The sequence below is a fragment of the Amia ocellicauda genome, chromosome 20 (genome assembly GCF_036373705.1).
Source record: "Amia ocellicauda isolate fAmiCal2 chromosome 20, fAmiCal2.hap1, whole genome shotgun sequence".
In the NCBI taxonomy this organism is placed as follows: Eukaryota; Metazoa; Chordata; class Actinopteri; order Amiiformes; family Amiidae; genus Amia; species Amia ocellicauda.
Window position 1 is genome coordinate 10,575,263 of NC_089869.1, and position 27,722 is coordinate 10,602,984.

At 42.5% G+C, this 27,722-nt stretch overlaps 2 protein-coding genes across 2 annotated transcripts in view; one reads left to right on the forward strand and one right to left on the reverse strand.

Moving 5' to 3' along the window:
* Positions 1–15,512, reverse strand: part of LOC136716043 (PDZ domain-containing protein 7) — a 32,657-nt gene extending 17,145 nt beyond the window's left edge. The window contains exons 1-9 of the mRNA XM_066693513.1: positions 14,952–15,512; positions 5,775–6,579; positions 4,928–5,065; positions 4,272–4,446; positions 3,304–3,480; positions 3,061–3,208; positions 1,535–1,595; positions 704–1,186; positions 334–534 (exon numbers count right to left, since the gene is read on the reverse strand). Coding sequence (XP_066549610.1) covers positions 334–534; positions 704–1,186; positions 1,535–1,595; positions 3,061–3,208; positions 3,304–3,480; positions 4,272–4,446; positions 4,928–5,065; positions 5,775–5,967 — 1,576 coding nt within the window. The 5' untranslated portion in view covers positions 5,968–6,579; positions 14,952–15,512. The remainder of the gene's footprint in view (positions 1–333; positions 535–703; positions 1,187–1,534; positions 1,596–3,060; positions 3,209–3,303; positions 3,481–4,271; positions 4,447–4,927; positions 5,066–5,774; positions 6,580–14,951) is intronic.
* Positions 15,513–18,043: 2,531 nt separating this feature from the next.
* On the forward strand, positions 18,044–26,243 carry sfxn3 (sideroflexin 3). Its single transcript, XM_066693118.1, has 11 exons — positions 18,044–18,194; positions 19,443–19,628; positions 20,070–20,240; positions 20,665–20,763; positions 21,588–21,663; positions 22,038–22,123; positions 22,719–22,846; positions 23,981–24,030; positions 24,472–24,521; positions 25,025–25,072; positions 25,286–26,243. Exons 2-11 carry the CDS (start codon positions 19,465–19,467, stop codon positions 25,380–25,382), a joined length of 969 nt encoding a protein of 322 aa, XP_066549215.1. The 5' UTR covers positions 18,044–18,194; positions 19,443–19,464; the 3' UTR covers positions 25,383–26,243.
* Positions 26,244–27,722: the final 1,479 nt, after the last annotated feature.

A 27,722-nucleotide genomic window follows, 5' to 3' on the forward strand; every position in this document is an offset into this window, starting at 1 on the left:
GATTTTCTAAGACTTGATTATTCTTGCTGTGCGCTATGCTGTAGACACTATATATATATATGCTACATTACAGAAGAACAGAGGGGGTTATAAGGGTTTTTAGACCACAGGCAAATTGACGCCACATTTTGCGCCCCCCTCTGAAAAGTAAGTGTAAGTATTCAAAAGCGTATGGACATGCAGATTCAATCCAGCTATAGCCCACAACACTTATTAGGAGAGAAAGAATTGTTTTTTCTGGCTCCAGATACAAACAATACTCTTTTTCTGAAGGTCGGTGCTAGTTAAGGCCTTAGTAGGTATGGAAAGAAGAAAATGTAGTAGGGGGCATACCTCTCTCTACTTTGTCCGATTCGGAGCGGGACGGAGATTTGGGGCGGCTCCGGCCCTCCTTGGCCCCGCCTTCCTTCCTCTCCCGGGACGCCTCCCTCCTGCGGCCGAACAGCAAGCTGACAAAGGTCTTGGAGCGCTGCAGGCTGGGGCCCTTGCCGCTCGGCTTGTCCTTCTGCTGCTTCTTCTTCTGCTGCTTGTCCTCTGTGTGTGAGGGGGGTGGCAAGTGAATGATTTGGTGACCTAATTGTGAGTTAATAGTGTTCTAACGGAACTCTTCAACCCTCCCCTGAATGCTCTGACACATTCTAATCCTGGGACACAGGAAAAGTCTAATTCTCCATAAATGCTCCACTCCCCCACCCCACCTCACCTAGCACAGTGATGTGGCTCCGGCTCCTACGGATGGGCCGGCGTGGTCTGCTGAGAGCCATGAGCATGGCAGTTTTGAGGGAGTCCAGCTCCACGTCCCCTGTGCCGCCCCCCGGGTCCTCTTCCCCGCTCCGGATGGCCGAGTCCCTCAGTAGCACGGTGCTCCCCAGGGTGCGGCTGGTCTCCGGGGCAATGACTGTCCCCGACCTCAGTGGGGCCTCGGACTCCAGGGCGGTGGGGGGGTGCATCTGTGGCTCCGTCTGCATGGCCGTCTCGGTGCGCTCGGAGCAGCTGGGCCGCCGCGAGGAGTCCTCGGTGGAGATGCACACGTCCACCATCTCCGAGCCGAATACCGACAGGCTGGAGGGGAACATCACCTGGGACAGGCCGCTCAGGGAGCTCAGGGGCGTCCCGGAGGAGAAGGAGGAGGCCGAAGAGTTGGTTTCCGAGGCTTGAGAGGAGCCCTGGTGGGGCCCGCTGCCCACTGAGGGGAAACAGACCCAGACACCACATTACAGGGAGAAAGAGAGTTGGATGCCAAGCTGGCTTCTTAAAAATTATATACATATAATATTTCCACTGTGGCTTAAAATAACAACTTGCATAATTTAACCACCAGTGAAACAGAAGTGTTGCTGAGATAAAACACCTGCTCTGTGGCTCAGGAATCACATTGTGGCACCTAAACTCTTCAAAGCAGTTTAAAAAAAAAGTAGGTGAATAAAAATATACCATGAACCATTTCACTTTTTATGGAAAACAATATACACATTATATAAAATAAGCCAAAATAAGCATTATAATTAGTTTAAACAAACGAGGGAAAACCTACATTTATCGAGCCAGCTGTATTCTGCTACCATCTCCTTATAGGCGGGATACCGTCCAGCTTCCTAAAGGAAAGACATGAGGATCAGTCCTCACAACCTCACTGTGTTCAGGTCTTTCATTACTACAAGGCCACGTCTTCCTTTGGCTGGCTACCGTCCTATTTAATTTTGACTGCCTATTGCTATTTGCCCAGTTCCTACACTTTGCACCAGCCTAGGGTAGGCTTTGCTATGTAGTCAGACCCAGAGAGCGAGGTATGGGTCAAGGTTGTTTTTCCAGGGGAGTCTAGGTAAAAGGAACTCACTTTTCTCAGATTTTCACACTGCAAAGCCCACAGTCTGACACTGACACTGCTAAAGAAGCCACAGGGAGGCCATGGAAGAATCCCTCAGCTGACTTCAACCCCCTCTTGGACCTTCCCAACTAAAGCTGGCAATAGCAGGGCTGGGATTGGCTAGTAGTTGGACTCAGGCTATAGACCAGTCCCTGCAGTCTGCTTGGAGGTCTTTATTGGAGCCCCTGAACAAGGTGCCAATCCACTGTGGGAATCGCCAAGGAATGCACATTTCAGGACTCAAGTGCCGGCCCTAGCGTTCGTCCCTATTCAGCCAGAGAGGTGTCGTACAGCCAGGCTTATAGCAAACCACACCATAAAGAACTGTGTAGTATTCAGTAACTAAACCTGCCCAGCTATAGATTTATTTATTTGTACCCGCAAGGTAACAAAGCAAACCCTCCAAACAAGGCTCTCTGCCACTTTGAACCTGATCCCCCCTCCCTGCCTTGTGAATAATGCACACCCCCCACCCCCAGCTATTTTTTCTCGAGTGAAACCCTAGCCAGTGGAGAGTGGAGTGAGTAATGCAAGAGCGTCATGGCCAGATAACAGCTGTCTGCTGTACTATGCCGTCTCGCTCCCCGACTCGATGGCAGGCTGCGTTGATTAACGTGCACTGACAACTATTCATGGCGGGGAGCACTTAACCAGATTGTGATCATGTTTTGACGATGGGAACCCAGTCAAATAAATAAACAAACCGAAGCATAAACCCAACATTTATATTTCTATATTTCTAAGACTAGGAGTAGGTGTCTGACCCGGTCACAATTATTAGCGTTTATAATTCACCATTTGGAATGAGGTCACGATTCTCGATTTTGATTTCCCTGGCATCAGCAGTTGCATTCAGTTAGTAGAATAGTAGAAATTGGCTTCTAACAATAAATGAAACCGCGATAATGTACTTTGCGATTCGTGGGTAGGTCAAAGTTTGGATTTAGTCTAGCCCTACATCTATTTACTTTTAGAGCATCAATATGAATAATTTGATTTCATCCCCATTGTATTGATTCCATGTAAAGCCTTTTTTGGATCCAGACTGGTATGTTATCAAATGTTCTTTACACCTACTCCTTACTAATCTCGACACTGCACCTCCAGCAATATCTTCCAGCCCTCAATCTGGGAAGAGTAAAGTCACTCCACTTAAGTGCTGATGCTAGTTCCTCTGGGCTGATGACCCCTACCTTGATGGTCAGCATGATGTGTGTGTGGCTCTTCAGCACCTCCACTGCACTGCTGTGGCTGATGTCTTCAAAGCTCACCCCATTGGCAGCCAAGATCTGGTCCCCCATTTTAATGCCGTTCTGCTCTGCCAGGCCCCCAGGATCCAACCTGGACACAACAGGGCACACATCAGCACAGAGCACACCAAAGATATTCAGAAGACTGACTGCTTAGACCCGTTTTCAGCTTTCCAGAGCCCTTACTTAGAGACGTATATCCCCAGGCCGAACTCCTTGCCCCCACGAATGTTGAAGCCCAGGCAGTAGTCGTCAGAGGTGGTGTAGAGGTGGACGATGCGCCTCAGGGCGCTGTCGGTGCTGCTTTCGGAGGGGGTGCGTCCGTTCTCCTCCACCACCATTCGCCTGTGGATCAGGTCCACCCTGCAGGAAGACACCAGAAGTGACTCTTCAGTGCATACACCCCGTCCCAGACTGTATTATTGCAGCAATCACTATTCTGCAAGCCCACCCCTGCTAGAATTTTATGTGTAAGTGACAAATGCTACTCTCACTAAAAACTATTAAAACTCTGTAGGAGCACACTGTCAACCAACAAAGTAAACCATCATCATCATTGTTGTTTTTCTTTCAGCCTCCAACTGACAGATGGAAGACATTCAGTTGGACAGCAAGGTCATCGGGTATGTTGAATAATTAATTTCAGCACACAGAGTATAGGAGCAGCATGCAGAGAACTAGTCAGGTAAGGACAAAAAGGGAAAAACCCTTAAACATTGGTCCCTTAAGTTAACCAATCAGACATCTGGCCACTCCCTTGACTCTACCAGGAACACCCCCTAATTTCCTGTAAAGCTATGGAATAGCTACAGAAGGATACAGTACTGTCATACTAGACTTCAAGACTGCAAGACTAGGTACTTGTCCATAACCCCCAGATTCAATATCCCCAGCTGTGTCGAGTTTTAGAAAAACGGTGTGGATGTGATCTCTCAGAAACCCCCGATAGCTTCTCTCTCCTGTGAGGATCTCATACACAGATGACTCAATCTAAGTCCCAGTCCTACACAGATTTGGTTTTGTACCACCAGAAGAGCGGCTGGACAGTCTCAGTCGCAGTCCCCCCCTCCCCCCCACTTTGTGCTGTGTGATCCAGTGCTGCCTTGTTAGGGAGGTGATTTGTGGGTGTGGAGTGAGGGCGGTTGTGGGCCTACCACGTAGTCTTCTCTTTGGAGAAGCGGATGCCAGGCACCTTGCCCACCCTCCTCACCACCATGCGCAGCCGGTTGTTTCCAGTCAGGACCTTCACAGCGCTACTCATGGTGATGCTCTCCAGGCTGATCCCATTCACTTCCACGATCTTGTCCCCCACACACAGCCCTGCCTGTTCTGTAGGGGAACACACACACACAAACATACACGCACACCCATACATAAACAAATAAATGCAAACATACATACAAATACAGGGAGATAGAGATATTACTCAAATCTTCAGGTCTCACACACAACAGGAACCCTAGAAAAATACAAGCAGATTAGTTGTATTACCCTTTTGCACCCTGTGATACACAAAATGATTACAAATTCTATGCCTTTTGTCGTTTTTGTTATTATAAGGCCGCAGCCATTGCCCAGGGTAACATTAAAAAATAATTTGTACAAAGTTCACACAGTTCTAAGGTTACTTTATGCTGTAGAGTGTCACAGCTATTTATTTCACAAGGTCGACATACACATACTAACCAGTCAGATCTTTCACTTGGTCACTTGGAGCACAAGGGTCAGGCCCAGTCTCACTTGCAGACTTGCAGACCTTGCAAACCTTTCACTTGGTCACTTGTAGCACAAGGGTCAGGCCCAGTCTCACCTGCTGTACTGTTGTCCTCCACTTTGCTGACAAAGATGCTGAGGCCATGTTCAGAGCCCCCCCGCACACTGAAGCCTAGTTTGCCATCCGGGCTCTTGTCCACGGTCACAGTGTGGATGTCCGCACAGTCATCTCCACCTGGTGGGATGTGATCAACAGGGGCTTTAGTACTGACAGACGCAGAAGAACTAAGTTTGAAGCACACCCTTGACATATGCCAGATCAAACAACAGGGAAAAAACACCAGGAACAAAAAGGAGCAGGCACAAATACACCAAACTTGTAGCCTGGCCTTGTGTGTCTCTTAAAGAAGCTTGACGAAAGTTGATTTTATATTGGGGAATGGCAGCAGCAACAACTAGACAATGTCAGTATTTTGGGGCATGTTCATTTTGTCACAACAAAACCATAAACAACAAAAAGACAACAAAGATAGATTTTCATTTTTGGAATATCTAGGAAAATGTTGCGGGTTCAATATTTAGTTAAACCCCTGTCATTTGCATTTGGGAAAATAAGGTTAAAGTCAAGGTACACACTGTTCATTAGAAGTTGAAGTCTGCTGAAGGCACTCATGTTCACCTTTTCAAACCTGACCCTTTCAACTCATCTGTGTTACTGGGTCACCCCCCAAGTCAGGGAATAATACTCCAGAGAAAGAAACAAGCCTCCCACTTAAATTAAGCTATGTATTTACATGATCAAGACTTTTTGTATAGAGGTACTGATCAAAGATAAAATATTGAAATTGATTAAACTGTTAAACAATGTTTTGTGCCTTGTGTCAGTCTGATCTGGTAGTTGTATTGGTTGCCACTATGAACTGTGATGAAGCAGGAAGGCTTACCGTCCACGGGCGAGTTGATGAGGATGACCCTTCCCATGGGCGAGGGAGATCGATTTCCCCTGGCCTGGCCGTTTTGCTGCCGATTCTGTTTCCTCAGCAGGTATCGTGTTGCGGTGTGCGCCCCGCCAGCCGCAGCGCCGGAGTGGGAGCCGTTAGTCATCTCCCTGCGCGGTGAGTCCAGCGATTGAGCCATGGCCAGGAGCCCCGGTCACGGTCACTCATCAAGGAGCTCCGGGTCGTAGGAGCGGGGCGTCTGCAGTGGGGTGGAGGAAAGCTCCCCAAATGAAACTCTGTCAAGCAAATGGCCACTATAAGGAGAACTCTAATCAAATCTAACGGGCTGACGATTGTGCTGTTAATGACCAGAGCAGAAAGTTTAATTTTAACCCAAGTATAGGAATACGACGTCAAACTTACAAGAGGGATCACACACTTTTGAAATGCTGATAAACCAATTGTATTGCGAGACATACATTTAAATTAATAACTGAACAATTAATTAAAATGTTAGAGGAGGTTATGTTGTCATGATCAAATCCAGGATATTCATTTGGTACTAAAAAAAGCCAAAGCTGTAGAGGAATATTGAATGTCCGGACACTCAGAGCCACCCTTGCATGGTTGCAGAGTCTGCAGCTGATTCGCGGTGTCCAGTAAAACAGTCAGTGTCCACTTTTGGTTCTGAACAGGATTTCCCACCAGTGTACGTCAGACTGCAACATGGTGGCTCTTGTTCTCCAGTCTCCCGGTCACAGACTGTCTCTGGAGGCATTCCTCTGGCTTCTGATACAGGGCACTGACCAAACTGGGAGAGAGAGAGAAATAATAATTATAATCCTAAACTGTGTTGTATTCTTGTTTCTTGTTTATTATAGCTTGAAGCTGACAGTTAAAAAATGTGGTAAAAACTACAGATTAAACCTGTTGCACATTGTGCTAAATGTGATTTAAGTTCATATAGGGGAAACACTCATAAAAATGTTTTTGTTGCTGTTATAAGACATGAAACAAACTGTGAGGAGGCATGTGCTGATGTTGGTTGAGCTAACCCCAGATATTTCGATAAACACATTTTGCATCTTTCTTTCTGTCTGTGAAGACACACAGTGGTCACAGATATGGCTTTAGCACTGTAGATAAAGCTAAGGGGATGTACAACCCAAGGCCATGGGTGTCATATCACGAGTACAACAGTATGAGCATTCACCGTGGCTCAGTCTATATCCTATCATAGATAATGCAGCCCTTAATCACACACCTGTGTCCAGTTACACAATCACCGTAAATTATCTGTCGGCTAAAATAAAACAGCCCCCATCAGATAGGCGCATTTAATTGAGTGACTTGTCGTCCTCTGTGTGTTTCGAGGAACGGATACCCTGTAATAAAGTATCGCATATCCGCACTCAACTTTGCCACCTGTCTACTGTACAGTTTACATTGTCGGAAAAAAAAGTAAAAGTCCCTGTAGCCAGCGTAAACATTTAGAGTAACCACAAAACGACTGACAGGTATACACTATTTAACTCATGGACCCTAACTGCATGCCTTCAATATGAACAGGTGCAGGCTGGCCCTTTAGATATTCCGACACCGACTTACTTGTTTTCACAGCGGACTTTCCTGCGCCGTCTATTCCAGAAAGAAACGAGAATTGCATCCCAGCTGCATCTCAGGAGCTACAGACACTGTAAGCCACATAGGAATAACTTCTAAATAGGTCCGTTAACTGTCTGACACAAATCCTATCCAGTTGATCCAATTAAATTCAAATGACTATAGATGCGAGTTTTGACAAAACAAATAATAACGGAGAAAGTAGTTTTTAATAGCATTACCTGTCTCCATATTGGACTAGGCTAAATGGCCTCACCTGGGGACAAAAGTAAGTCATTATCCTGGCAGAGGCACGCCCTCTGCGACAAGCTCATTGGCTCCCCTGCATTCGATTAAACTCTAATACCTGGCTCTGATTGGCTCCTTGAAGTGTCACTCGTCTTCCCGGGCATCAAAAAGTGACATAAGCTTCCACAAGCGAATGTCTAATCCATCGGTAAACGCAGGGATTGCTGAATTACATATTATTTTGAATTATTTAATTGTTTTAGCGCAGAAATCGATAGAGACTTTTATATTTTTCCATGGGATACCAAAACACAGCAATCGATGCTTTAAAATAATTTGATCTCATGGTGTTAAGCCTGGTTAAATAGAAGAACAGTCTGTATTTGTGCTTATTTTCTCAATGTATATGTTGCACCTGTTAAAATCAATTGTTGCTTTCTTCCCCCATTTTTATCAACAACCACATTGAAAGAAAAAAGTTGGTAGTCATTTTGCAGAAGACATTACACTGCCCCCTTCTGGCACATTGTGCAAATAACGTTATACCACTTTCGCAATTAAATCATAAAGGTTCATATATCAATGTACATTATACAATACAAAGGCTGTATGGTCTTGGCTGGCGAGTGTCAGGGGCACTTGAAGGTAGCCCTGCCTTAAATACAGTTTACTGAAAACAGTGGAGCCATGGAAATGTGTGGTGTGGTGTGGTGGGGTGTCCTGCAGTTGGCAGCGGGTATTTCAGGTGGCACATTGTTTTGTTGCTGTCGTTTTTACACCCCAAAACAACAGCTGCAGAAAATAGGGGCAGAGGTAGAAATAGAGAAAAGAGAGAGAATGAGGTAGGCACAGAAAGATACAGGTTTTACAGCAGTTGACTTTTTTTTAAATAAAATTACTAAGAGGAAAGGATGAGTTATAAATACAAAACTTTTTATTACTATGTGTAATGGATTTCTCTTCTGTGTTGTGTTTTCTTGGTAATAAAAGAGGACCCACACGATGCTGCAGTTGTCGTGTGATTTACTTTCGGCTTCTCAGTTTCTGTACCAAAACATAACAGACACCATCAGACACTTCACTTCTAACAAGGAGAATTTCTGGTGTAGCCGTGCCTGTCGATCAATATATAATGTCTCATTGTATGTTCATATAGCAGAGAATACATTTAGACATCACTGGGATCATTCCAGATAAACAATTACAACGCTACACAATTACAAATGTACAAATCGTAACACAAATTAAACAGTACTCTATTTTAACAAAAAATACATCGTTCTATAATGAGACGCATTAACATACTGCACATGTAACAGCGGCCATTACCCAAACTCATACTTCGATTAAACATACTCTTACAACTTTCACCACTTGAATTACTAGTCTCTCATTAAAGAAAAGTTAACAAAATGCATTTCACACCTCTCACCGGCCATGAAATCCCACGAAAGAGAGCAAGCGCCCGGAACATACATCAACTTTACCCTCACGCTTACACATGACGTAACTTACGTAATGGTGCTTCTTTAACATTTTATACAGATTAACAATTTTATAAAAAGGATCAAACAAAAACAATAACACAGAAATACAAATATACAACATATTATATTTATGATCACATGACCCTAGATTACTCGTGTAATTTCTTACAATACAAATCATTTCAAAATAAAATACCCTTAAATTAATACTAGCAAATCATTATTTCAATAATCTAGTGTAACAACATACACTTGCCACATATGTATTACTACTTTTATTTTACTTATCCACTGACAAAAAATTTTTATTTCACAAAAATGGCTTACACAGTCATTCAAAAAGCCATGAGGATCGTGACACCAATCACGCTGATAGTCAAAGGGCCTTTGGAGCACAATGTCGCCCCAAATAATGTATCAAAACCCCTGTACAGTACTGGCTGCACTCTCATGTACACTCACATTGGTCAGTTCTGATATACGTCAGAGTAACACCATTCTGTAACATTTCTACAAGATGTTCTGTATAAATTCTATGATGTTTCTCACTATAACTTTAGCTCCTCCTCGTCACTTTTTTGCAAATTGTCTCTGAAAATTTGAAGTGTTCCTCACACTTCTATTACACATTTCTAAATGTTCACCTTGAGATCATGCATTGCTGGGCAATTTTCAAATAACAATGTAGATTGCTGTCTTGATGTCTTATTTCACAGTACATATTAAGGATATTTACAAATTATATATTTTTTAAAACATATGTTTTTACTCTATTCTGCAAAATAAAACAATTATCATATATTTATTTATATTTTACCTTTTGAAGTTTTGTACCACAGATCTCATAACCGACCCCTGTCCCCAAACTAGGATTTAGATTTTCAGCGATACATTTTTGATATTTAAACTTTAGTAATGCAGGATTTTGCTTCTAATTCTAGAAAATACTTAAAATACTTTATTAATCTGAAGCTTCTAAAAATAAAATGTTTTATTTTATTGTTATTAAACCCTTAATGTGTGTCCCCACATTTTCCACATAAAATCTCATAATCGACATCCTAAGGATTTTTTGTGTGAAAATATGGCATTTCAATCAAGTTGTCTGAATGAGGTGAAAGATCAAGGCCTTGTGTCAGTGAACACCACAGACACAGGTAAGGACTGCTTCATCTTTTCTAAAAAATATTCATGTTAAACTTAGAAGTGCATCTTGGCACATTGTTATAGCTGATAACCAACACCCAAAGAAAAGAATGAAACAAATATTAAAGGAGTATGAAAATATTTGACCAAAAACTGACTATTTCTCAATGCTAATTTAGTTTAATACAATAACAAAAATGGACAAGAACGTGTAATTTCTCATAGCTGACCCTTTTCAGGAGATAGAAAACGTGTCAGTTATTATTTTATAGTGTATTTTATTGAAATTCTTAGTTCAGTTGTTTGGTATTTAATGTTTGTATTTGTGTGTAGTTTCTAAAGCCAGTTTTAATGTTCATTGTAATATTGGGCCAAGTTAAATGTAGCTGTAATATCTGAAAATTAGTATTATAGAATGGTAGAGGTTAAGAGTAAGTCTAAGGCCTTTAACTATAGCCTGACCATGGACAGTTGAAAAATAACTTTGGCTACAAACCCTGTATGCAGTGCATCTGTTCTGTGTTTTTAACCTGTAACAATGTATACTGCTTTGCCCATGATAAACAAATACATTAAAATAAAAAGGGTAGTATGTTGGTTTTAGGTAGATCAGTCTTTCTTGTATCATTTTAGAGGTCATGAAATGTAAAGCGAGTAATGCAGAGAAGTGTAGAAAGTACAGAGAGAAGAGACAATGAAACATAGTGCATACTTAGCAAAACAAAGAGAAAGAAGTAAAAGGAAGTACCAGTTAGATAGATAGAGAGCAGAAATGGAGAAGAAGCAACAGACAATCACACCCATTGAAGAGCTGGCTGATTAGCTTGTAGGACATTGGTGTATTGTGTGTTAGGATGGAGATGCATATCCTGGACCCCTTACAGCTGATATATTTAATTGAAAAGAGGTACTGCATCTTGTTATCTGCCACCAGGGGTGGATCTACAGGGGGGCAAGGGGGGGCACCTGCCCCCCCAACTGTAGTGCTTCCCCCCCCACTGCCCACTCAACCAGCACCGCGGACCAAACATTTTCAGATCCACCCCCGCTAGTACCGCGGCCAAAACACCGTTTATCCCCCACACCCCCCCCCGCCGATTGCACTGCGGACAAAACACTGTCAGCAACCCGCCCCCCGTCCCACCCCCCCACCACAAAAAAACACCGTCAGCACCCCCCGTTAATTCGGCTAACCGCGGGGATGATGATGCCCCCCCCCTAAATCACAAGTTGCCCCGGCCATGTCCCCCCAGCTAAAATGGTCTAGAGTCTGCCACTGAATGATAATGGTCAACATGGTCTTTTCCTCTGCCCAGCTTGATAGCATAAGCAGAAGGCTGGTCTGTGATGTCTCTTGGACTTCCCTTTCCATCTTTGATTCTGCCCTAAACATAGAAGACTCCCATTCAAAAGCAGTTTAATTCATTTCAGGAATATTGAGCTGCAGGTTCTTAGACACACCTGCAGTATGTTTAATATTACAGCTCATAAACCTCATGTAGATCTAACTACTATCCAAGCATTTTATTTCTTTCTATGCATTATAGCAATTAGTTATTTACTTTAATCTTGTAAAATGTGGTTTAGACCTATCTAAAAAAAAAAATTATACAATAAAATGATTGATGGGTGTCGGTTATGATATAAAACCAGAAATAAAAATAAATGTTTTATATATATATATATATATATATATATATATATATACACACACACACAAAATATTTTGTACATTATAGAGAATAAAGAGAATCTTTCCAGAAATAAGTTTTGTAACACTTTCATGCAGCAGCAGCAGCAGATATAAAATGCAATTAAAAGTGTCAGTTATGACATTTTAATGAGGGTAAACTTTATAAGACAAGGTTATATAAATAAATAAAAAACTGAGGTGCCAATATTTGAATGCCAAACTTTAAAGTGCCCTAAACATGAAAATGTTTCTAAAAATGTAAAATTTAAGTTTTGTTTTTCAGCCCAATCTACATAGGTTTTTGAAAATTGCCCTGCCATTAATCCTGATTGAACCCGATTCTATATATCGTAGAGCACTGAAGTACATAATTCAAAATACAACACTCGTTATTGCCTGTGTAATGCAAATTGATTGACTGATTGATTTTCTCAGGCTTTAAGGATAATGAAACATTGTTTCACATTAGTATACAAGGCTATAATATGAAACTTACACTTACTGAAACTTACTGTCTGGCTTGTCCCTTAAATTAAATTCTGAAGTAACTGAATTCAAGAGCGAGTGTTAGTTTGAGAGGGGCATGATGTCTCAAGAAGCATGGTGTCATTTGTATTACTTGTTTGCCTTTGTGTTTAATTAAAACTACTGATCTATTGTGTTATACAGCTCATATTTTATATCCTGTCTGCAATTTTTATACTGGTGGGCATTTGGGCTATGTTCCATATGTACAATGTTGAATCTCTATTTAACTGGCCAGTAAAATACAGGCTAAAGACAGACAGGCTAGAGTTTCATTTTAACAAAGATAAAGAAACGTGTATTTTTAATGTATTGCTTTATTCAAACTTAATCATATGTGTTATTATAAATAACTATATAGAATCCATATAGAAATAGTAGTAAGCATATAGAAACTGCTTAGTTGGAATCTGATTGAAGTCATTACAAATAAATAAGTTGAAGACCTAAAATGGGTACATGAGATTTAAGATTTTGAATTGTTTGTATTAGTTTACTAATGTCATAAGAAATGTATAACTTTAACAATAAAAAATGACATTGAAAAAAAAAAAAAAAAACAGAAATACAGACAGTTTTGCAATTTTGCCTATATATATATATATATATATATATATATATATATATATATATTAAAATGAGTGAAACATGAAGGAAACCCTTCAAATCAACCAAGCTGCATCACTTTAAATGGGCATGAACCAGTGCCTTTCTTGGCCATCTTTTCTTTTCTTTTCTTTCATAAGTAAGGTATCTCAATATTAAGAATTTAATGTAGAGGAAATGACATCGCTGTCTTTAGAGAAAGCATTTTTAAAGACTGGGGGAACAGGCACGACACAAACACAATCATGGGTTCATTGAAACTCTTATATTTAAGCGATCACTGCAAAGAGACTAACCTATAGTTTTTATTCACACACTAATCTATCACAAAATCAATGACTTGAGCAGCAATTTACCAGTAAAGATGGAAAAAACCTGTTAAAGACTCATTTATCCCCAGTTACAGCTTGCAAACCATACATGTGGAGATAACCTTCCAAACAAACTAACAATTCAGTGTGGAGCAAGCAAGTTACTCTGGATATCTGGGCCTGCCGTGTCATGCCTCCTTACAAAGATGGACAAAGGAAGTTATTGAATGGATCCCAAGAGATGAAAAAAGACCTAGAAGACGACCACCTAGAAGATAGGAATATGAAAACACACACTTTGCAGGCATGACATGGAAAAGAGAAGCTGTAGATAGAAGCAAGAGAAAACGTATAGGCTGTTGATAGTTGATAGTGATGATATATATTTGTGTAAGAGGTATAAAGAGTAAACAAGAGTAATGCAATAAAAATATTATAAACATTATAAACGCATTACTAATCCTGCATTCATGTAATGTGGGAACAACTGTTCACACGATGCCCTCGGCTGAACCGTTCAGACACCAAGATGGCGGTTCTAAGCAGACTTTGTTGTGCTCGTAATAATTATCATCAGATTTTTAACAGTTACAACATAGTACCTTGATCCCATGCATGTGTCCTGTATGTTCGTGACGTCAGTGGGAGAAACAGGTACTCCAAAGTCCGAGTTCAGTAGTATTTTACCTGAAGCGAGCAAGTCAGGAGCTTTTTATTTACCATCCTTCCCAAATGTCGTGAATGTATCATAAGGGGTAGTTCAACAGTAACTGGTTCATTTTTATTTTGTATGGATTTTGTATGCATAATTCGCCCCTAAAGGACTTCATGCCCCAAAAGCCCTTGCGCCGCTATGATTGACCAATAGGAGCAAGGCATTCAAGCCCCCTGCTGCTCACGGATCTGGGGGATACTGGGATGAAACAGTACTTCTGATTGGGAATGGGAGCTAATATTTTACAGTAGAGATTTTTTTTTTGTAGTTTTATAATGAATAACCCCCGAAGTATCTGCCTACATTAATCATTTGGTTTCTATTTTTGACAACCATGCCACTTTACACTTCAAAAAGTAATTCATAAAATCAGAACTTCTTGTTGTTTGTAAAAGTCCACCTATGTTTTTATCTTCTTCATTTGTGACCTCAAGGAGGTTGCCACTTTTCAAAAAGAGTAGGGAAACCAATCCCAGTGTCCAGGCTAAATTCCACCCCATTAGGCCACTCCCTTTCATCTTTTTGAAAAGTCCTTTGGATGTAGGTGCTATAAAATCAATCTGAACAATAAAAATGCAAAACTAATAACGTGTACTATATTTTGGGAGGTATTGGCTTGAACTGGAAGCCCTTGTGAAATAAGAAAATGATTCAAGTGATTGACGGTATTTACACACAAAGCACAGTGGGACAAACCCAAAGCAAACGTGGGAAAACTCTTTATTAGCCGAGACAGAAACAAAATCCAACAGAAATCTCATTAAAAACAACCTACTTGTATTAAGTTGGAAAAGTTACGTTTAAATATAAAGCAAATTGGCAAAATAACAACCAGAGGAGCGCACTTACCGTGAGACATGCTGTTGTCCGCGTAGCCGATACAATCGCTTTCCACACGCAGACTGACGGGGCTCAGTGGCGCTGGCTGATGTTTAATATGAACACAGTGTCATATTAACAGGGTCATATTAACAGGGTCATATTCACACAGTCATATTAACACAGTGTCATATTAACAGGGTCATATTCACACAGTCATATTAACAGGGTCATATTCACACAGCGCCCGCCGTGTTTCTGTCCTGCGTGGAGGCCTCACTGCGCCGCGCATGCGCCGCTGCGGACGAGCTGGACTCGGGCAGAGACGCGCCGTGGCCCCGCTGGCGTGGCGGCTCAGCGCGGACTCGCCCTGCAGTCCCTGGTCCCTGTGGCCCCTGAGCCTCTCCAGCAGAGCCCACATCCAGTCCTGGGCGAGATGCGGCCTCTGACGGGGTGAGTTTCGCTGGCGGCCGTTCTCTGCCACGCCGGCAGGTTTTGGGGAATCGCCGTTTTTCGGGCGGTTCCCCGAAACCTGGGTTTCAAATGGGGTTTTCATAGGTGGGGTCTAATATGTGAGCGATGAATTGTAAAAACCGGCGCCTTTTATCACTAGAGGAGAGGAGAGGAGAGGAGAGGGGGATAATGTGTGATGGATGCGCTACTGTCAGGCGAGCGGCGAGGTTTTAAAAACTGTCAGAGCGGAGGTTGGAGGCCGGACCCAGGGAGGAGCGCCGGACCCGCGGTGCTGGAGGGCGGGCGGGGAGCCCTGCTGTTCAAGGTCTCAGGTGCAAAATGTCTCCTCAAATTATCAGCAACGGATGAATACCAAGCGTAACTTGCAGAGTTAGTACGGAGTTGCTTACTAAGTTTACTAAGTTGCATATTAGCGGTACCCTCTTGGGAGGGGTCAGGACAATTCGTCTCAAATGAATTTCGCTATTACAACTCCAATGATTCACTCATTTGTAACTCTCAGTTGGCATAGTGGTTAAGGAGCAGCGCTGCTTTCTTAGTGTTCTGGGTTCTGTTCTTGATGTTCAGATATTATGTCTTAAATATATTTTTTTGTATAAATAATTAAGTATTTCCGAACACTCATAAGGCGATTAATAAGGCTTTTACACATCGTATGTTTACTTACAAAATATAAGAGCAATACAATTCTAATTAAGCTGTGTAAAGGTCTTATTAATCGCCTTATAAGTGTTCGTTCTACTCTGATACCATTTAACTCCAGGAAATATATATTACAAAATCTATGCATAATAATTAAGATCTGCAGAACAAGAATCGAACCTAGAACGCCTAGAAGATCACAGCGCTGCTCTTTAACCACAATACCAGCTGAAAGACCCAATCAACAGTTATTTATCCAGTAATAATAATAACAACAACAATAATAATAATAAAACATATGTGTATTAGGGCTGCACGATATTGGAAATAAATGACATTGCCACATTTTGTTTTTCTGCGATATATATTGCGATATGAAACAATACAGGATGACTTCACCAGATTACTTGAATAGCTCTATTTGAGAATAATTAATTATTATGGAATGATTGGGTTGATTTCGTAGGGAACTACATCTTCATGGAGAATAAAAATTAAAAAAAGAAACTGAAAATGACTTTTTACTTTTTGACTTATTTTTGGTAGTTTATTGTATTATATTAATTAATACACTGTTTAATTCACCATGGTTCCAGTGTATTCATATACTACTCTTCTGTCAATTCAGGCTAAAGTCAATGATCTAACATGTTATGATATTAATAATGCATGTTGCTTACCCTAAAATAAAGGGGCTCATTTGTGAATGAAGAAGTGTGGTGTCTAGAAGGGATCCAGGAGATTACAGGAGTAGTTCAGTTGTAGTTGTGAACTCTAGTCCGTGTGTTTTGCAAAGCAGTGTTTGGAGTGAACCTGCTTGTTATCACCCCTGAACAAATTAGATAAATTATAGAATCAGAATTACAAAGTAATTATATTGATTTTAATAAATCTGAATTCATAAAAATAGGTACAGATTATCTTTCACTTGCCTACATTCAATACACACATCTTTTTTTAAAAATAATTAAAAATACAGTACATAAATAAGTAAATATCGCGGCACTACAATAAAACACAATGATTCTCTTTAATTTCTAAGAACAAATCATTTTGTAATGAATAACGTGTTTTGTATTCGAAGCTACCACATACTCCCAGTATGACAGTTAAACAGCTGTGTACATCTAAACATGTTACAATAATGTATGTAGTTTTACGTTGTTACTTACATGTTGATTTTTCGTTTAGAGTTATCTTCACCTGTCCTGGTTCTGTTACTGTTCTTAAGAACGTTCTTTGTTTAGAACAATAATTTAATTCTGGAATAACAATACCTTTCTAGAATATCATATGTACCACATACTGTAATTATTTTTTAGGCAATGTACCCATTTTCTTTTTACTGCACTTAATTATAGTTACATGATACAGATTTAGATTTACACTAAGATTTACCCAAAATATACCATAATAATAAAAAGCTACTAATAATTACATGTTGTAGATTTTTTTAAAACATGTACCTGATTATTACAGTGGGCTTCCATGTAGAATGAATTATACTACTAATAATAATGTTATGATAATGAGACTATAAGGAGAGATTTAAATGCTCCTGAACGTCAGATTCCACGGTACATTTATTCAAAACATGAAACCGTTATGCACACACACCGCTTGAGGCGCTTACGCCTTCCCGGAAGTTGAAGAAATTCCACTTCCGGGATATTGACAGGAAATGAAATAGTTGCTGTTCACGGAGCAATTATTTTCAGGGCTGTGCAGGCTTCGGTTTCCGAGCGATTCGGTCGATCAAGAAGCTGCACTCAACTCCTCATCGTAATATGAAAGAAGTACAGTAGCGCAGATGTCCGCAGTGCTGCGCTGATCCACCAATGGGATCGCTGGAATCCTGCAGCTCTGCGCAGAACTGCGGACATCTGCGGAACCATGAGCACGTCAAACATTGACAGACCAATCGCGGAGCAGCGAGCAGCACACGCCCTGACTCCGCCGCTGCCCAGTGGCTGCCCGGGGCTCCGCCTGCGCCGCCCGGCCGCGGCTGTGACAGTGGACTGGCTGCGGGCTGTCAAGCTAGGTTGACTGTTACAGCTGGGTTTGCAGGGCGCCGGTGATATCATTGAGAGGTCAAGGTTTCCCGAGGCTGTGGACGGAGCGACCGAGCTGTCACCGCGTTAGATACGGAAACTCAGGGTCAGTGTGTGTCTGTGTTTCTTCTGGCTTTCATGAATCAAAGGAAACTGCGTGGTAGCTACTTATTAATCGATGGGCGCTGGATCACTGTTGTTGAGCGTGCTTATAATGAATGAACGGATCTTAGTTTCCCTATAAACATCTCGCATGTGTAGCATACCTGTGCGCCTGAACTCATTTAACTGTAAGATTGTTCAATACAAAATAACGTTAATATTGTAACTAAAATCTTATCCAGACAGTGCGTAGGAGGTTGCATTAACAAGGTGCCAGGAACTCACGGTGATTTACAGCTTGTTCTGCTTGTACCTATTGCATCCCTGTAGTTTCTTTACATTAAAATCCGTTTTGTGTGTTTAATGCATGTGTCGTTAAAAATACATCGGGACGATTATAAATCAGTTTAAAATGATTCGAAGCTATAATGCATCATCCCCTTCCAATCTGTAGCGGCCCGTTATCATATGTATGTCAACATTGGCCAGAGTTCAATGCAATTACCAAGCTGATATCATTGTAGTACTAGAGACTGCTAGACTGGTTGGAAAACACTGCAGTCCCATCTAAAAAATCCACTGTTTAATAGGTAACTGTACTTTCGATTTGAACAAGTAGGCGCACAGCTGCCCAGGCACAGAAGTCTGGGTGGAGTCACTTCCTTTAGTTTACCAGGCATTTTCATTTGGAAAGTGGAGCATTATAGGGAGGACGTAATTTCTCTTGTAGCCTGTAATGCCTCTGCTATAAAAAGTAAAAAGGGCTTAGTAGTCAGGACTGGGCTTAGTGATGACATTATCTCATTTAATCATTTCTGCATGTATGTGTAAAGCCTTGTATGCGTGTGTGTATGTTTTTTTCTGGGTTTTGGCATTTTTAGTTAATGGTGAGTCACACAAAGCATTCCTCTCTTCCCAGAAGCCTTTTACTAAAACATGTCATCCTTAAAGAAACAGAGACCTACATAATACAGTGCTACAGAGCCCTGTTAACACATTAGGGTCATTCAGAGTTGAACTCAAAAATCTGTGCCCAGTTGTGGGTGTCTATTCATAAATGGTTTTGTCATTATCCTAAGCGACTTATAGAGATAATCTAGGTGGGGGGTGTGCATGGGGGGTTGCATCATCTGTGTTGCTGAAACACTCACATACAACACAACATGAGCATGATATGTCATCTAAAGGACAGAACATGGGGCGGTTCAGTCAGTCAGTGAAGCTGACCACTTGGCTTGTTTGTGTGTCTCAGAAAGCAGCCCGAAGCGAGCAGGATGGCCAGCGCCCTTCCACTCAACATCAACATCAAGGAACCGCGATGGGACCAGGGCACCTTCATGGGCCGAGCCATGCACTTCTTCATGGTCACGGACCCCCGCAATGTGCTGCTGTCCAGCGAGGCGCTGGAGGACGCGCGCAGGACAGTGGAGAATTACAGGTGAGTCCGTTCACGCCTTCCCTGGGATTCAGCACCAGTGAAGTCGTGTGAAGTACTTTATTTTTTTATTTTTAGCAATGCCAAAAAGGGCCATTGATTTCAGCTGAGTAAATATTGTATTCTTCACAAACTTGCTACTCCCTGTGGCTTCTAGGGCACCTGTCACTGCAGATTTAGATTGTTAGCTGTTTTGAGTGGCAGCAACATTTTCCAATGTGGCGCAATAGCAGTGCCATTGGAATTATAAAAAATAACAGATGGCTTTGCCAGTGTGTCTTCCAGGATAGGTCCTCTGTATCATCCCTAATGCCGAAGCACAGGAGACAGGGCTGAGCACTCACTAGCAGTTGACGAACTGGCACTTCCAAATCGATGTGAAAAGGGGGGAGGGTAGATGATGAGAAGACTCCAATCTGTGACTGTCATTGCCTTCGTGTGCAGGCTGGGGATTGTGAAGCCAGGCCTGACGGAGGATGAGCTGTGGAGGGCCAAGTATGTCTACGACTCGGCTTTCCACCCCGACACCGGCGAGAAGATGATTCTGATCGGACGGATGGCGGCCCAGGTGCCAATGAACATGACCATCACCGGCTGCATGCTCACCTTTTACAGGTGAGTGCACGGCAACAAGGCTCTGTCTTTACACACAACTTGCTCTGATGTTGCCATCGAGACTGCAGCTTGACTTTAGACTGTTACCGATCCTAAGACTGGGTCAAATAAGCAAGAAAATCTTCTACTTGCCTCGGAAATCTGATTATTCAAGTGCAAAATGAATGGTTGCAATAAGAAACTACTAGGTATTCACTGAGGTTAGTTGATTATTTACATTCAGTATGTACCAAGAAAAAGCAGTACTGTAGCATCCACTGTGCAAAATATAAACTTGTTTGTGGTGTACACACTGTTTCACACTGAAGAGTGGTGCTCCTGACTGTAACATGACACTCATGGACATGATTCCTAGTGAATGGGCAAATGGATGATGGCCAGGCTTACAACCCTCTCTCTCTCTCCCTCTCCCCCCCTTCTTTAGGACAACTCCAGCAGTGGTCTTCTGGCAGTGGATCAATCAGTCTTTTAATGCCGTTGTCAATTACACCAATCGCAGTGGAGACGCTCCCATCACTGTGAAGTAGGCGGCTAAGATCAGTTGAAACTTCTAGCTGCTTTGTTTTAGGGGAGGCCGTGTCTCCCTCTCTCGGGGGTTGATCTACAACATCCTTGCTGTGGTATATAGAACTGTTCAATATTAATCCATCACCTGCATGCCGGGACCACCTGGGCTATGGTTAACGTTCATGTTTCCTCACTGTTGAGTAATGCGAAAAAGAGGGGAGGGCGTTTGCATGCACATTTGTCTGCTTGTCTCCCTCCCTCATCAGCCCAAGCAGGAGAATTCCCATGTTTGTCATGACCACGTGGTATAATGTAGCGGAAGAGTTGCTAAGCTTCTGTGATAATTCTATTATGGTTTACTAATTTCTTGGTGCCTCCAATTTTATTTAGTGCCACTCAACTTTTGTTTTGAAAAACAAGCTTAGTAAAGAACCTAGCCTAGCTAAGTGATTGTTGCAAGATTTACTGTTAGAATAACGTGGCGAGAGAAATTTGTCACCTCCAGTCAAAACAATGCTAACAACTACTTTCAAGAGAAATAATGTACACTAGTAACAGAATATGGAGAATGACAAGTATTTTTAAGTCAACTGCATGCAACACAAACTATATACGCATGCCAGATTTCCAGTGATAAACCTAGGAAACGTGCACACAACATTACTGTAACATTACCCATACCGTGCAGTCAGGGGCAAAACTTTGCTACAGCATCTCATGTCATTTGTCAGTACCAAAATGCAAACCAACTACAGCTTCATACAACGTTGCCAGAACGTAATGTGTTGGCTGGGATGGCCTGATGAAGTGCACTGACCTGTTCCCACCTGTGTCCTGCAGTCAGCTGGGGGCGGCCTACATCAGCGCCACGACTGGAGCCGTGATCACAGCACTGGGGCTGAAGTCCCTCACCAAGGTACCAGTGTCCTCTCACTGCCTGCTTTCATTCCTGTAAAAAAAAAAACACTTTTAGCCTTCCATGGCGTATCTCCTCTGCACAATTTGTGGGGGGGAGCAAACTGTTGCAGCTGTGGGCAATTCCAGTACACAGGTCTGAGAGATTTCACTCAACTGAGCTCTTAATGTGGACCTTGTCAGTTGTGTCCAGCTTTTAAACTGCTGGTGATTATTGAGATGAGTATGGGACAGGTGTGTTAGGGTTCTTGGGGTGGTAATGATGATTTATACAGTGACAATGCCTTTCAGTGGGATTACGATCACTCTTTTCTCTTGCTTCTGTGTGGAAATACAGTGCTGGAAATCTTTGCTCTCTCCCTTGTCTGTCTCTAGCACCTGCCGCCTATAATTGGCCGCTTTGTCCCCTTTGCCGCCGTGGCTGCAGCCAACTGCATCAACATCCCCTTCATGAGGCAGAGGTGAGGGCTGGGGTTGGGGCTGGTTGGCTTGCTGGAGGAGAAACAGGCTTTTGTACACTACAAGTCTCTGATCTGGAAGATTGAGCGCAGAAGAGCAGAACAACAAAAAGCAAAGGATCTTCATTCAACCCATTGTGCTTTTTTGTTTTCTCAGTAGCTGATTTCATCCAGCACTTTCTTAATGGGACCCAGTGTTCCAGTAAGGTTCATACCATTCGAAGGCAACGACCTTGGCCTGGAGAATTCAGTCTTTATTAACCGTCAATTATTTAATTAACCGTCCTGCAAAAGAGACCATTAATAAGGATTAGTCAGAATAGGTTAAAGGTTGCCTGCCACTGGTATTTACAGTGAAGCGCATGCAGCTCATTCTTAAGCAGATACTTGATGGTCTTAGTAGGGAGATCACCCTGGACTCTATAGATGCTTCCACAGAAAAGTGGGAATACAGTGGGTCTGAGAACTGAGAGGTTAATTTATATGTTGTGTACTCAAAATTAGAAATCGTATCACTCAATAAGTACGAGTTGGGTATATTTTAAGTATCCATCTTCTTCATTATGAGGAAGGCTGTTTGAACCCGTGTCTTCCTCAGGGAGCTGAAGCTGGGCATCCCAGTGATGGACGAGGAAGGCAGGCGACTGGGAGAGTCCACCACTGCTGCCCGCCAGGCCATCGCACAGGTGGTGGTGTCCCGGATCGGCATGGCGGTACCGGCCATGGGTAAGAGATGCCTGTCCCACTGTCTGTCTGTATGGCTACAGGTTCCTCTGCTTTTCATTCCAGTTGAAAGCGCTTGCCCTAAATCAGTCCCTCAGTCCCCCGCCAGTTGGCCTTCTAAAACCCGAGGCATGGGGTCTCTCCAGGACTTGGGGCTGCAGAGCTGAGTTTAACATACCGAGTCCCAATTGTTGGACGCCGACTTTGCCTCTTGTGGCATATGGAGCAAGATGGCCTGTAGTATCCCTGAGAGGTATCTGATATTGATCTGTAAAAATTACAAGCCCTCCTCTCTGTTTTCACTAGAATCACAGAGAATAACACAATCAACAAATGTAATACTATGCCTACTTTATACCTACGTGACAAAATGAAATGGCTTGAAATTGCATAGTTTAATAAAGTGCAACAAGGCAAGACTGCAGATTATTATTGACATTATTGAATTAGTGGCAGCAAGCTTTGGTAGCAATGTCTGCCAAGTATCAACATGCTCTTTAGTCTGCTGTCAACCCCTGAAGCTTTTGAGCTCCAGCAGGGCCCTTCTGAGAGTCTATGGGGTGACCTTGCTGCCATGTTATCATCTCAAGGTCCTACCCTGTCCTCGATATCGGAGGCCCTGCTGCTGGTGATAAGGGAGGCAGGGCCACAGATGGCGCTATGTGAGCCAGACCGCACAGCAAATAAGCACAGTAGGAGCTTGGTGGAAGGGCACGCCTGCAATTCAGCGTTGTGCTATATTGATATGAGCCCACTCACTTGACAGGATGATAGGCATGCAAAGCACAAAAGGGAACACATACAACCACTACAGTATGTGGACTCCTGAGTAGCAAATGTTCACACAGAAGGCATGTTATAGTTATAGGATTGCACTGCCGGTTTTGGTTTTGTCCATATCGTTAACTGCTTAATTGAGCCAATTGTGGGTTTTAATTAAGCAAAATGTTCCTGTGTTCAAGGTATCCAGTGGTTGATGATTTAAAGAGACCTGGTGGCCCCCCCTGCTCTAGACTAGAACATGGTGCCAGTCAATGTATTGGACAGTATTGGCAATGCATCGAGCTAACCGGAGGAAAAGCAGTGAGTGGCTGAGCTAAACATAATGTATTCTCCTCTCTCTCCTCCCCCCCCCAGCTATTCCTCCTGTTATCATGAATGCACTGGAGAAGAGGGCCTTTATGAAGGTAAGTGGATGGCTTAGGTTGAGTGCTTGCCCATAAAACAAAGACTATTAGTTTACAACCAGCTATAGAAGAAGAAGGAGCATCAGTATTTATTAGAAGCACCACAGTAGAAGTAGATGTCCCTACAAAGCTGTGTTTACACTTAAAAAGTTAAGGTCGGCATTGCTCTAGTGTCGCTCAATAAAGCAGTTCACAACAATTTTTCCTGTAGCTGGACAAAACTGCACAGTGTGGGACAATTCCTATCAATAAGTATATTTACTATTTTATGTACTATGTTAATTTTATAGAAACTGTATTTTTATTCGTACTTTTTTCCTGGGTGATTTGCTGTGTACTGCAGTGCTGCTGTTCTTAGATAGCTCAGGAATTGTGTTCTTGTTTGAAATAGGCAGATAGGTCATAATCATTTTGTATTTTTCTTGGTCTCTCTCATTTCAGCGATTCCCAGTGCTCAATGCTCCTGTTCAGGTCGGACTTGTGGGTCTCTGGTGAGTACGCCTTCAATGCAGACCTCCCCATGTGATTTGACTGCGATGTTCTGTGCTTCAGTCAGAGACACTCACTGGTTTAACGAGTATGGATTGTTTATTAATATACAGCAGTACGAAGTATTCACAGCCTTTGTTGCAAGCCATGCTATTCGGCAACTTAATTCGTTTCATACACGTTGTTCGTTAAATTAGACTTATTTGTATTTTTGACAGCCACCCCAGTGGTTTCTGAGTCCACTGGATTCTCAAGCCAGAAAATGACCGAATTGATTGTAAATTATTATAATGGGCCCCAGGTGGGATGCAGATGGAAATTCCAAAATTTACCGCAGTAAATCAGACCACAGCTCATTCAGTTTTATGTGCATTGGAACGGTAGTAACCCATAGGTTAACACTGATGTGGTCCCTAGATGCCTACAGCAGTCCTGTGAAGAGAAGTTTTGTGGCTCAGAGTCTTTGTGCACTGAGTTGTTCCATGTGTCTGCTCTTGTCTTGCAGCCTGGTTTTCGCCACTCCACTCTGCTGTGCCCTGTTCCCACAGAAAAGGTAGGCCCACCTTTGACTCCTGCATATTTCCCAATCCTGCTGTCTTCCTGGTGGTTACATGATGGTATTTGTTTGTCAGAGACTGGAACAGAGGCTATGGTTGACTTGTATTGCGTGGAAGAAGACCTTTGCAGTAGCAGACTCCGACTGCATGGGGCTCTGTGCATTTTGCTGCCTGTGCTCTGCGTTAAATGTCTCCGTTTTCACTTCCAGTTCAATGAAGGTGACCAGTCTGGAGCCGGAGCTGCAGGCTCAGATCAGAGAGAGCAGCCCACACACCCAGAAGGTCTACTTCAACAAGGGGCTGTAGGACAGGTCTGGGCCTGGGGGGGTGGGGGAACTGGGTGGAAAGTAGTATGACTATAAAGTGCTGCTTGACCACCCCTAAGCACAGTTTAGTGGAAACCAAATGAACTACCTGTTCTAGGGAGTGACCAGTGTGGGGTGATGGGTGAGGGAAGCTGTGGGCAGTAGTATGACTCAATTGTACTGCCCCTGTAGAGTTGTTTAGTGGGCACAAAAATCCTATTCCAGTAAAAGGGGTCCCAACATTACTCAAAGCAAAGGTCAGCTTACCTACTTCACTCCTCCCCCTGAGGTCCAGAAACACAGGTTTCCTCTTCATTACTGCCAAGGGTGTGTGACTGGCAGCATGTGGGGTTTAGCAGAAAATAGCTTCAGGGTCCAAATCTGGGCTGCTAATTGGGAACCCCTGTTCTAGGATCTGCTTATCCTTCCAAATGCACCAAAAAGCTTACATTTCAATGGCTTGTGGCTGTTTTGTGTGCAAATGTGCATTTGTCTAAATTCATGCCTTAACTATGTTTTCTCGATTGTTACATACAATGCCTGGCTTATTCTAGTACATAATGGCTGTTATAGATATTAGTGTAGTATATAGCCTACATTATAGTTTGTCTAATAAAGGCTACTTAGTAGTACAACAATCTATTTAACATTCAATGCGATCCATGACGTGATGCATAAATAAAAACGTTAACGTATTTAAGAAAACAATAGGCTATTAGTTTTGTTATTTTCGTTGATTCTGTTGGTGGCATTATAATTATCACTACATTTGAAAATGACCCAGCTAATGTAATAACGTGTGTTAGCTGGGAAGCTCTTTTTAATCGCAGGATCCTGGGATTAAAAAAAAAAAAAAAGACAATCCTGAAATCCCAAGATTGAAAAAAGCGCCCGGGATTGCATTCCCTATGACAGACGTACAGACATGCAAGCTTGCAGACTCATAGACCGGCTGACTCACATTGGCTGTCAAGGTGTTCATCTCACCGCATGCTCTCTTTCATTTAAGTATTTTTGTGCCCACTAAACTGCACTGATCCCAAAGGCCCTTCATACTGTTTAACCAGGGAAACCTCAGTGGGATATGCTCTTCTGAAAGAAGAGATGGGAGATGCATTGACACAGGGAAAAGACACTACAGAGTACATTTCCACACACACCTGCTAGTGGTACCATGACACCCACCTGCACTGTTCTAATGTAGGGTTGAAGGTCTACAGAAACTGTTGGGGGGATATAAAAGCATACAGATAGAGCCCTCCCTGTGTAAATGCATTTCCCAAAGACTCTTTTCAAACGTATTTATAGATGAAGCTGTGTTGTGTTTTAGAGGAATGTATTCCATTGGCTAGATATCTTACCAAATGAAGTGATTGTTCCAAGACTGACCAATGAGCACTCTTTTGCCAGAGCCGTCCAATAGGGTCACTCGATTCCCCCTATCCCCAACCACCACAACCACCACTTGGTTTCAAGGCCAAGGATTAAAACTGCTGGATTTAAAAATGCATATATTTCAGCCGTCCAGATAGAATTTTGTGTGACTGCTTGATTTTGTTGCTTTGTACCACTGCAAGGCTTCTGGTTAAGCCAAATGTCTCAAATCAACTTCAGATTGTCTTGGTCAGCAAGCAGACGTCCTTGTAAAATAATTTTGTGTTTGTGTGGCTAAAGGGCAACCTATCTGAGCAACATGAGAGGGCTAGGCAGCAGAAAGACCGGGGACAGTGTGGCTTGAGCATTGCAGAACAAACCCACGTTTTATTGTGTATTTGCTGTAATGTGGTTAACTAATTTGTGGTGCTGTTTAATGTTGGTGATTGGTTTTGGTTTGTGTGTGTGTGAGAGGTAGCCCATTCACAGACAGTCAGTTGATTTTCTTGGTAGAAAATAAAGGAGGCCTGGGTGCTGTGCCCTCTGAGTTCAGCAGGGGGCAACCAAGCACCTCAGAAGGAGCAGCTGAGGCCACTGCAATTGTTTTTGCACCTATAGTAAATCACACCAATCCCATAGATTTTTTTTTGTGTGGTTATTTTTTATTCTAACTGTTAACTACTTAACTGATTAAATTATTGGGCTGTATTACCATGTGTTCCAAGGTATACAGTAATTTAGGGTGGAGAGAGATCTGTAAAACCTGCAGCATTGTGGCTGTTCAGGAACAGGCTTAGCCAACACCACCGTTTTCCCTCGGCACGGTTCTAGTCCTAGTCATGATTCTAGCCATGGTTAACTAGAAAAGTAGAATGAAGCAGCATTTTGCAAAACCTAAAGCTACCATTGTAGATTTCTATTGCTGGGTGGGTCCAAATTTGTATTTCATCCCAGCCATAGTGTCCCA

Bases quoted from the DNA above. Each gene is read 5' to 3' on its own strand.
- sfxn3 (XM_066693118.1), top strand. From the start codon at position 19,465: ATGGCCAGCGCCCTTCCACTCAACATCAACATCAAGGAACCGCGATGG. The intron at 20,241-20,664 runs GTGAGTGCACGG...CCCCTTCTTTAG, and splicing joins TGCATGCTCACCTTTTACAG to GACAACTCCAGCAGTGGTCT. The intron at 21,664-22,037 runs GTACCAGTGTCC...GTCTGTCTCTAG, and splicing joins GGCTGAAGTCCCTCACCAAG to CACCTGCCGCCTATAATTGG.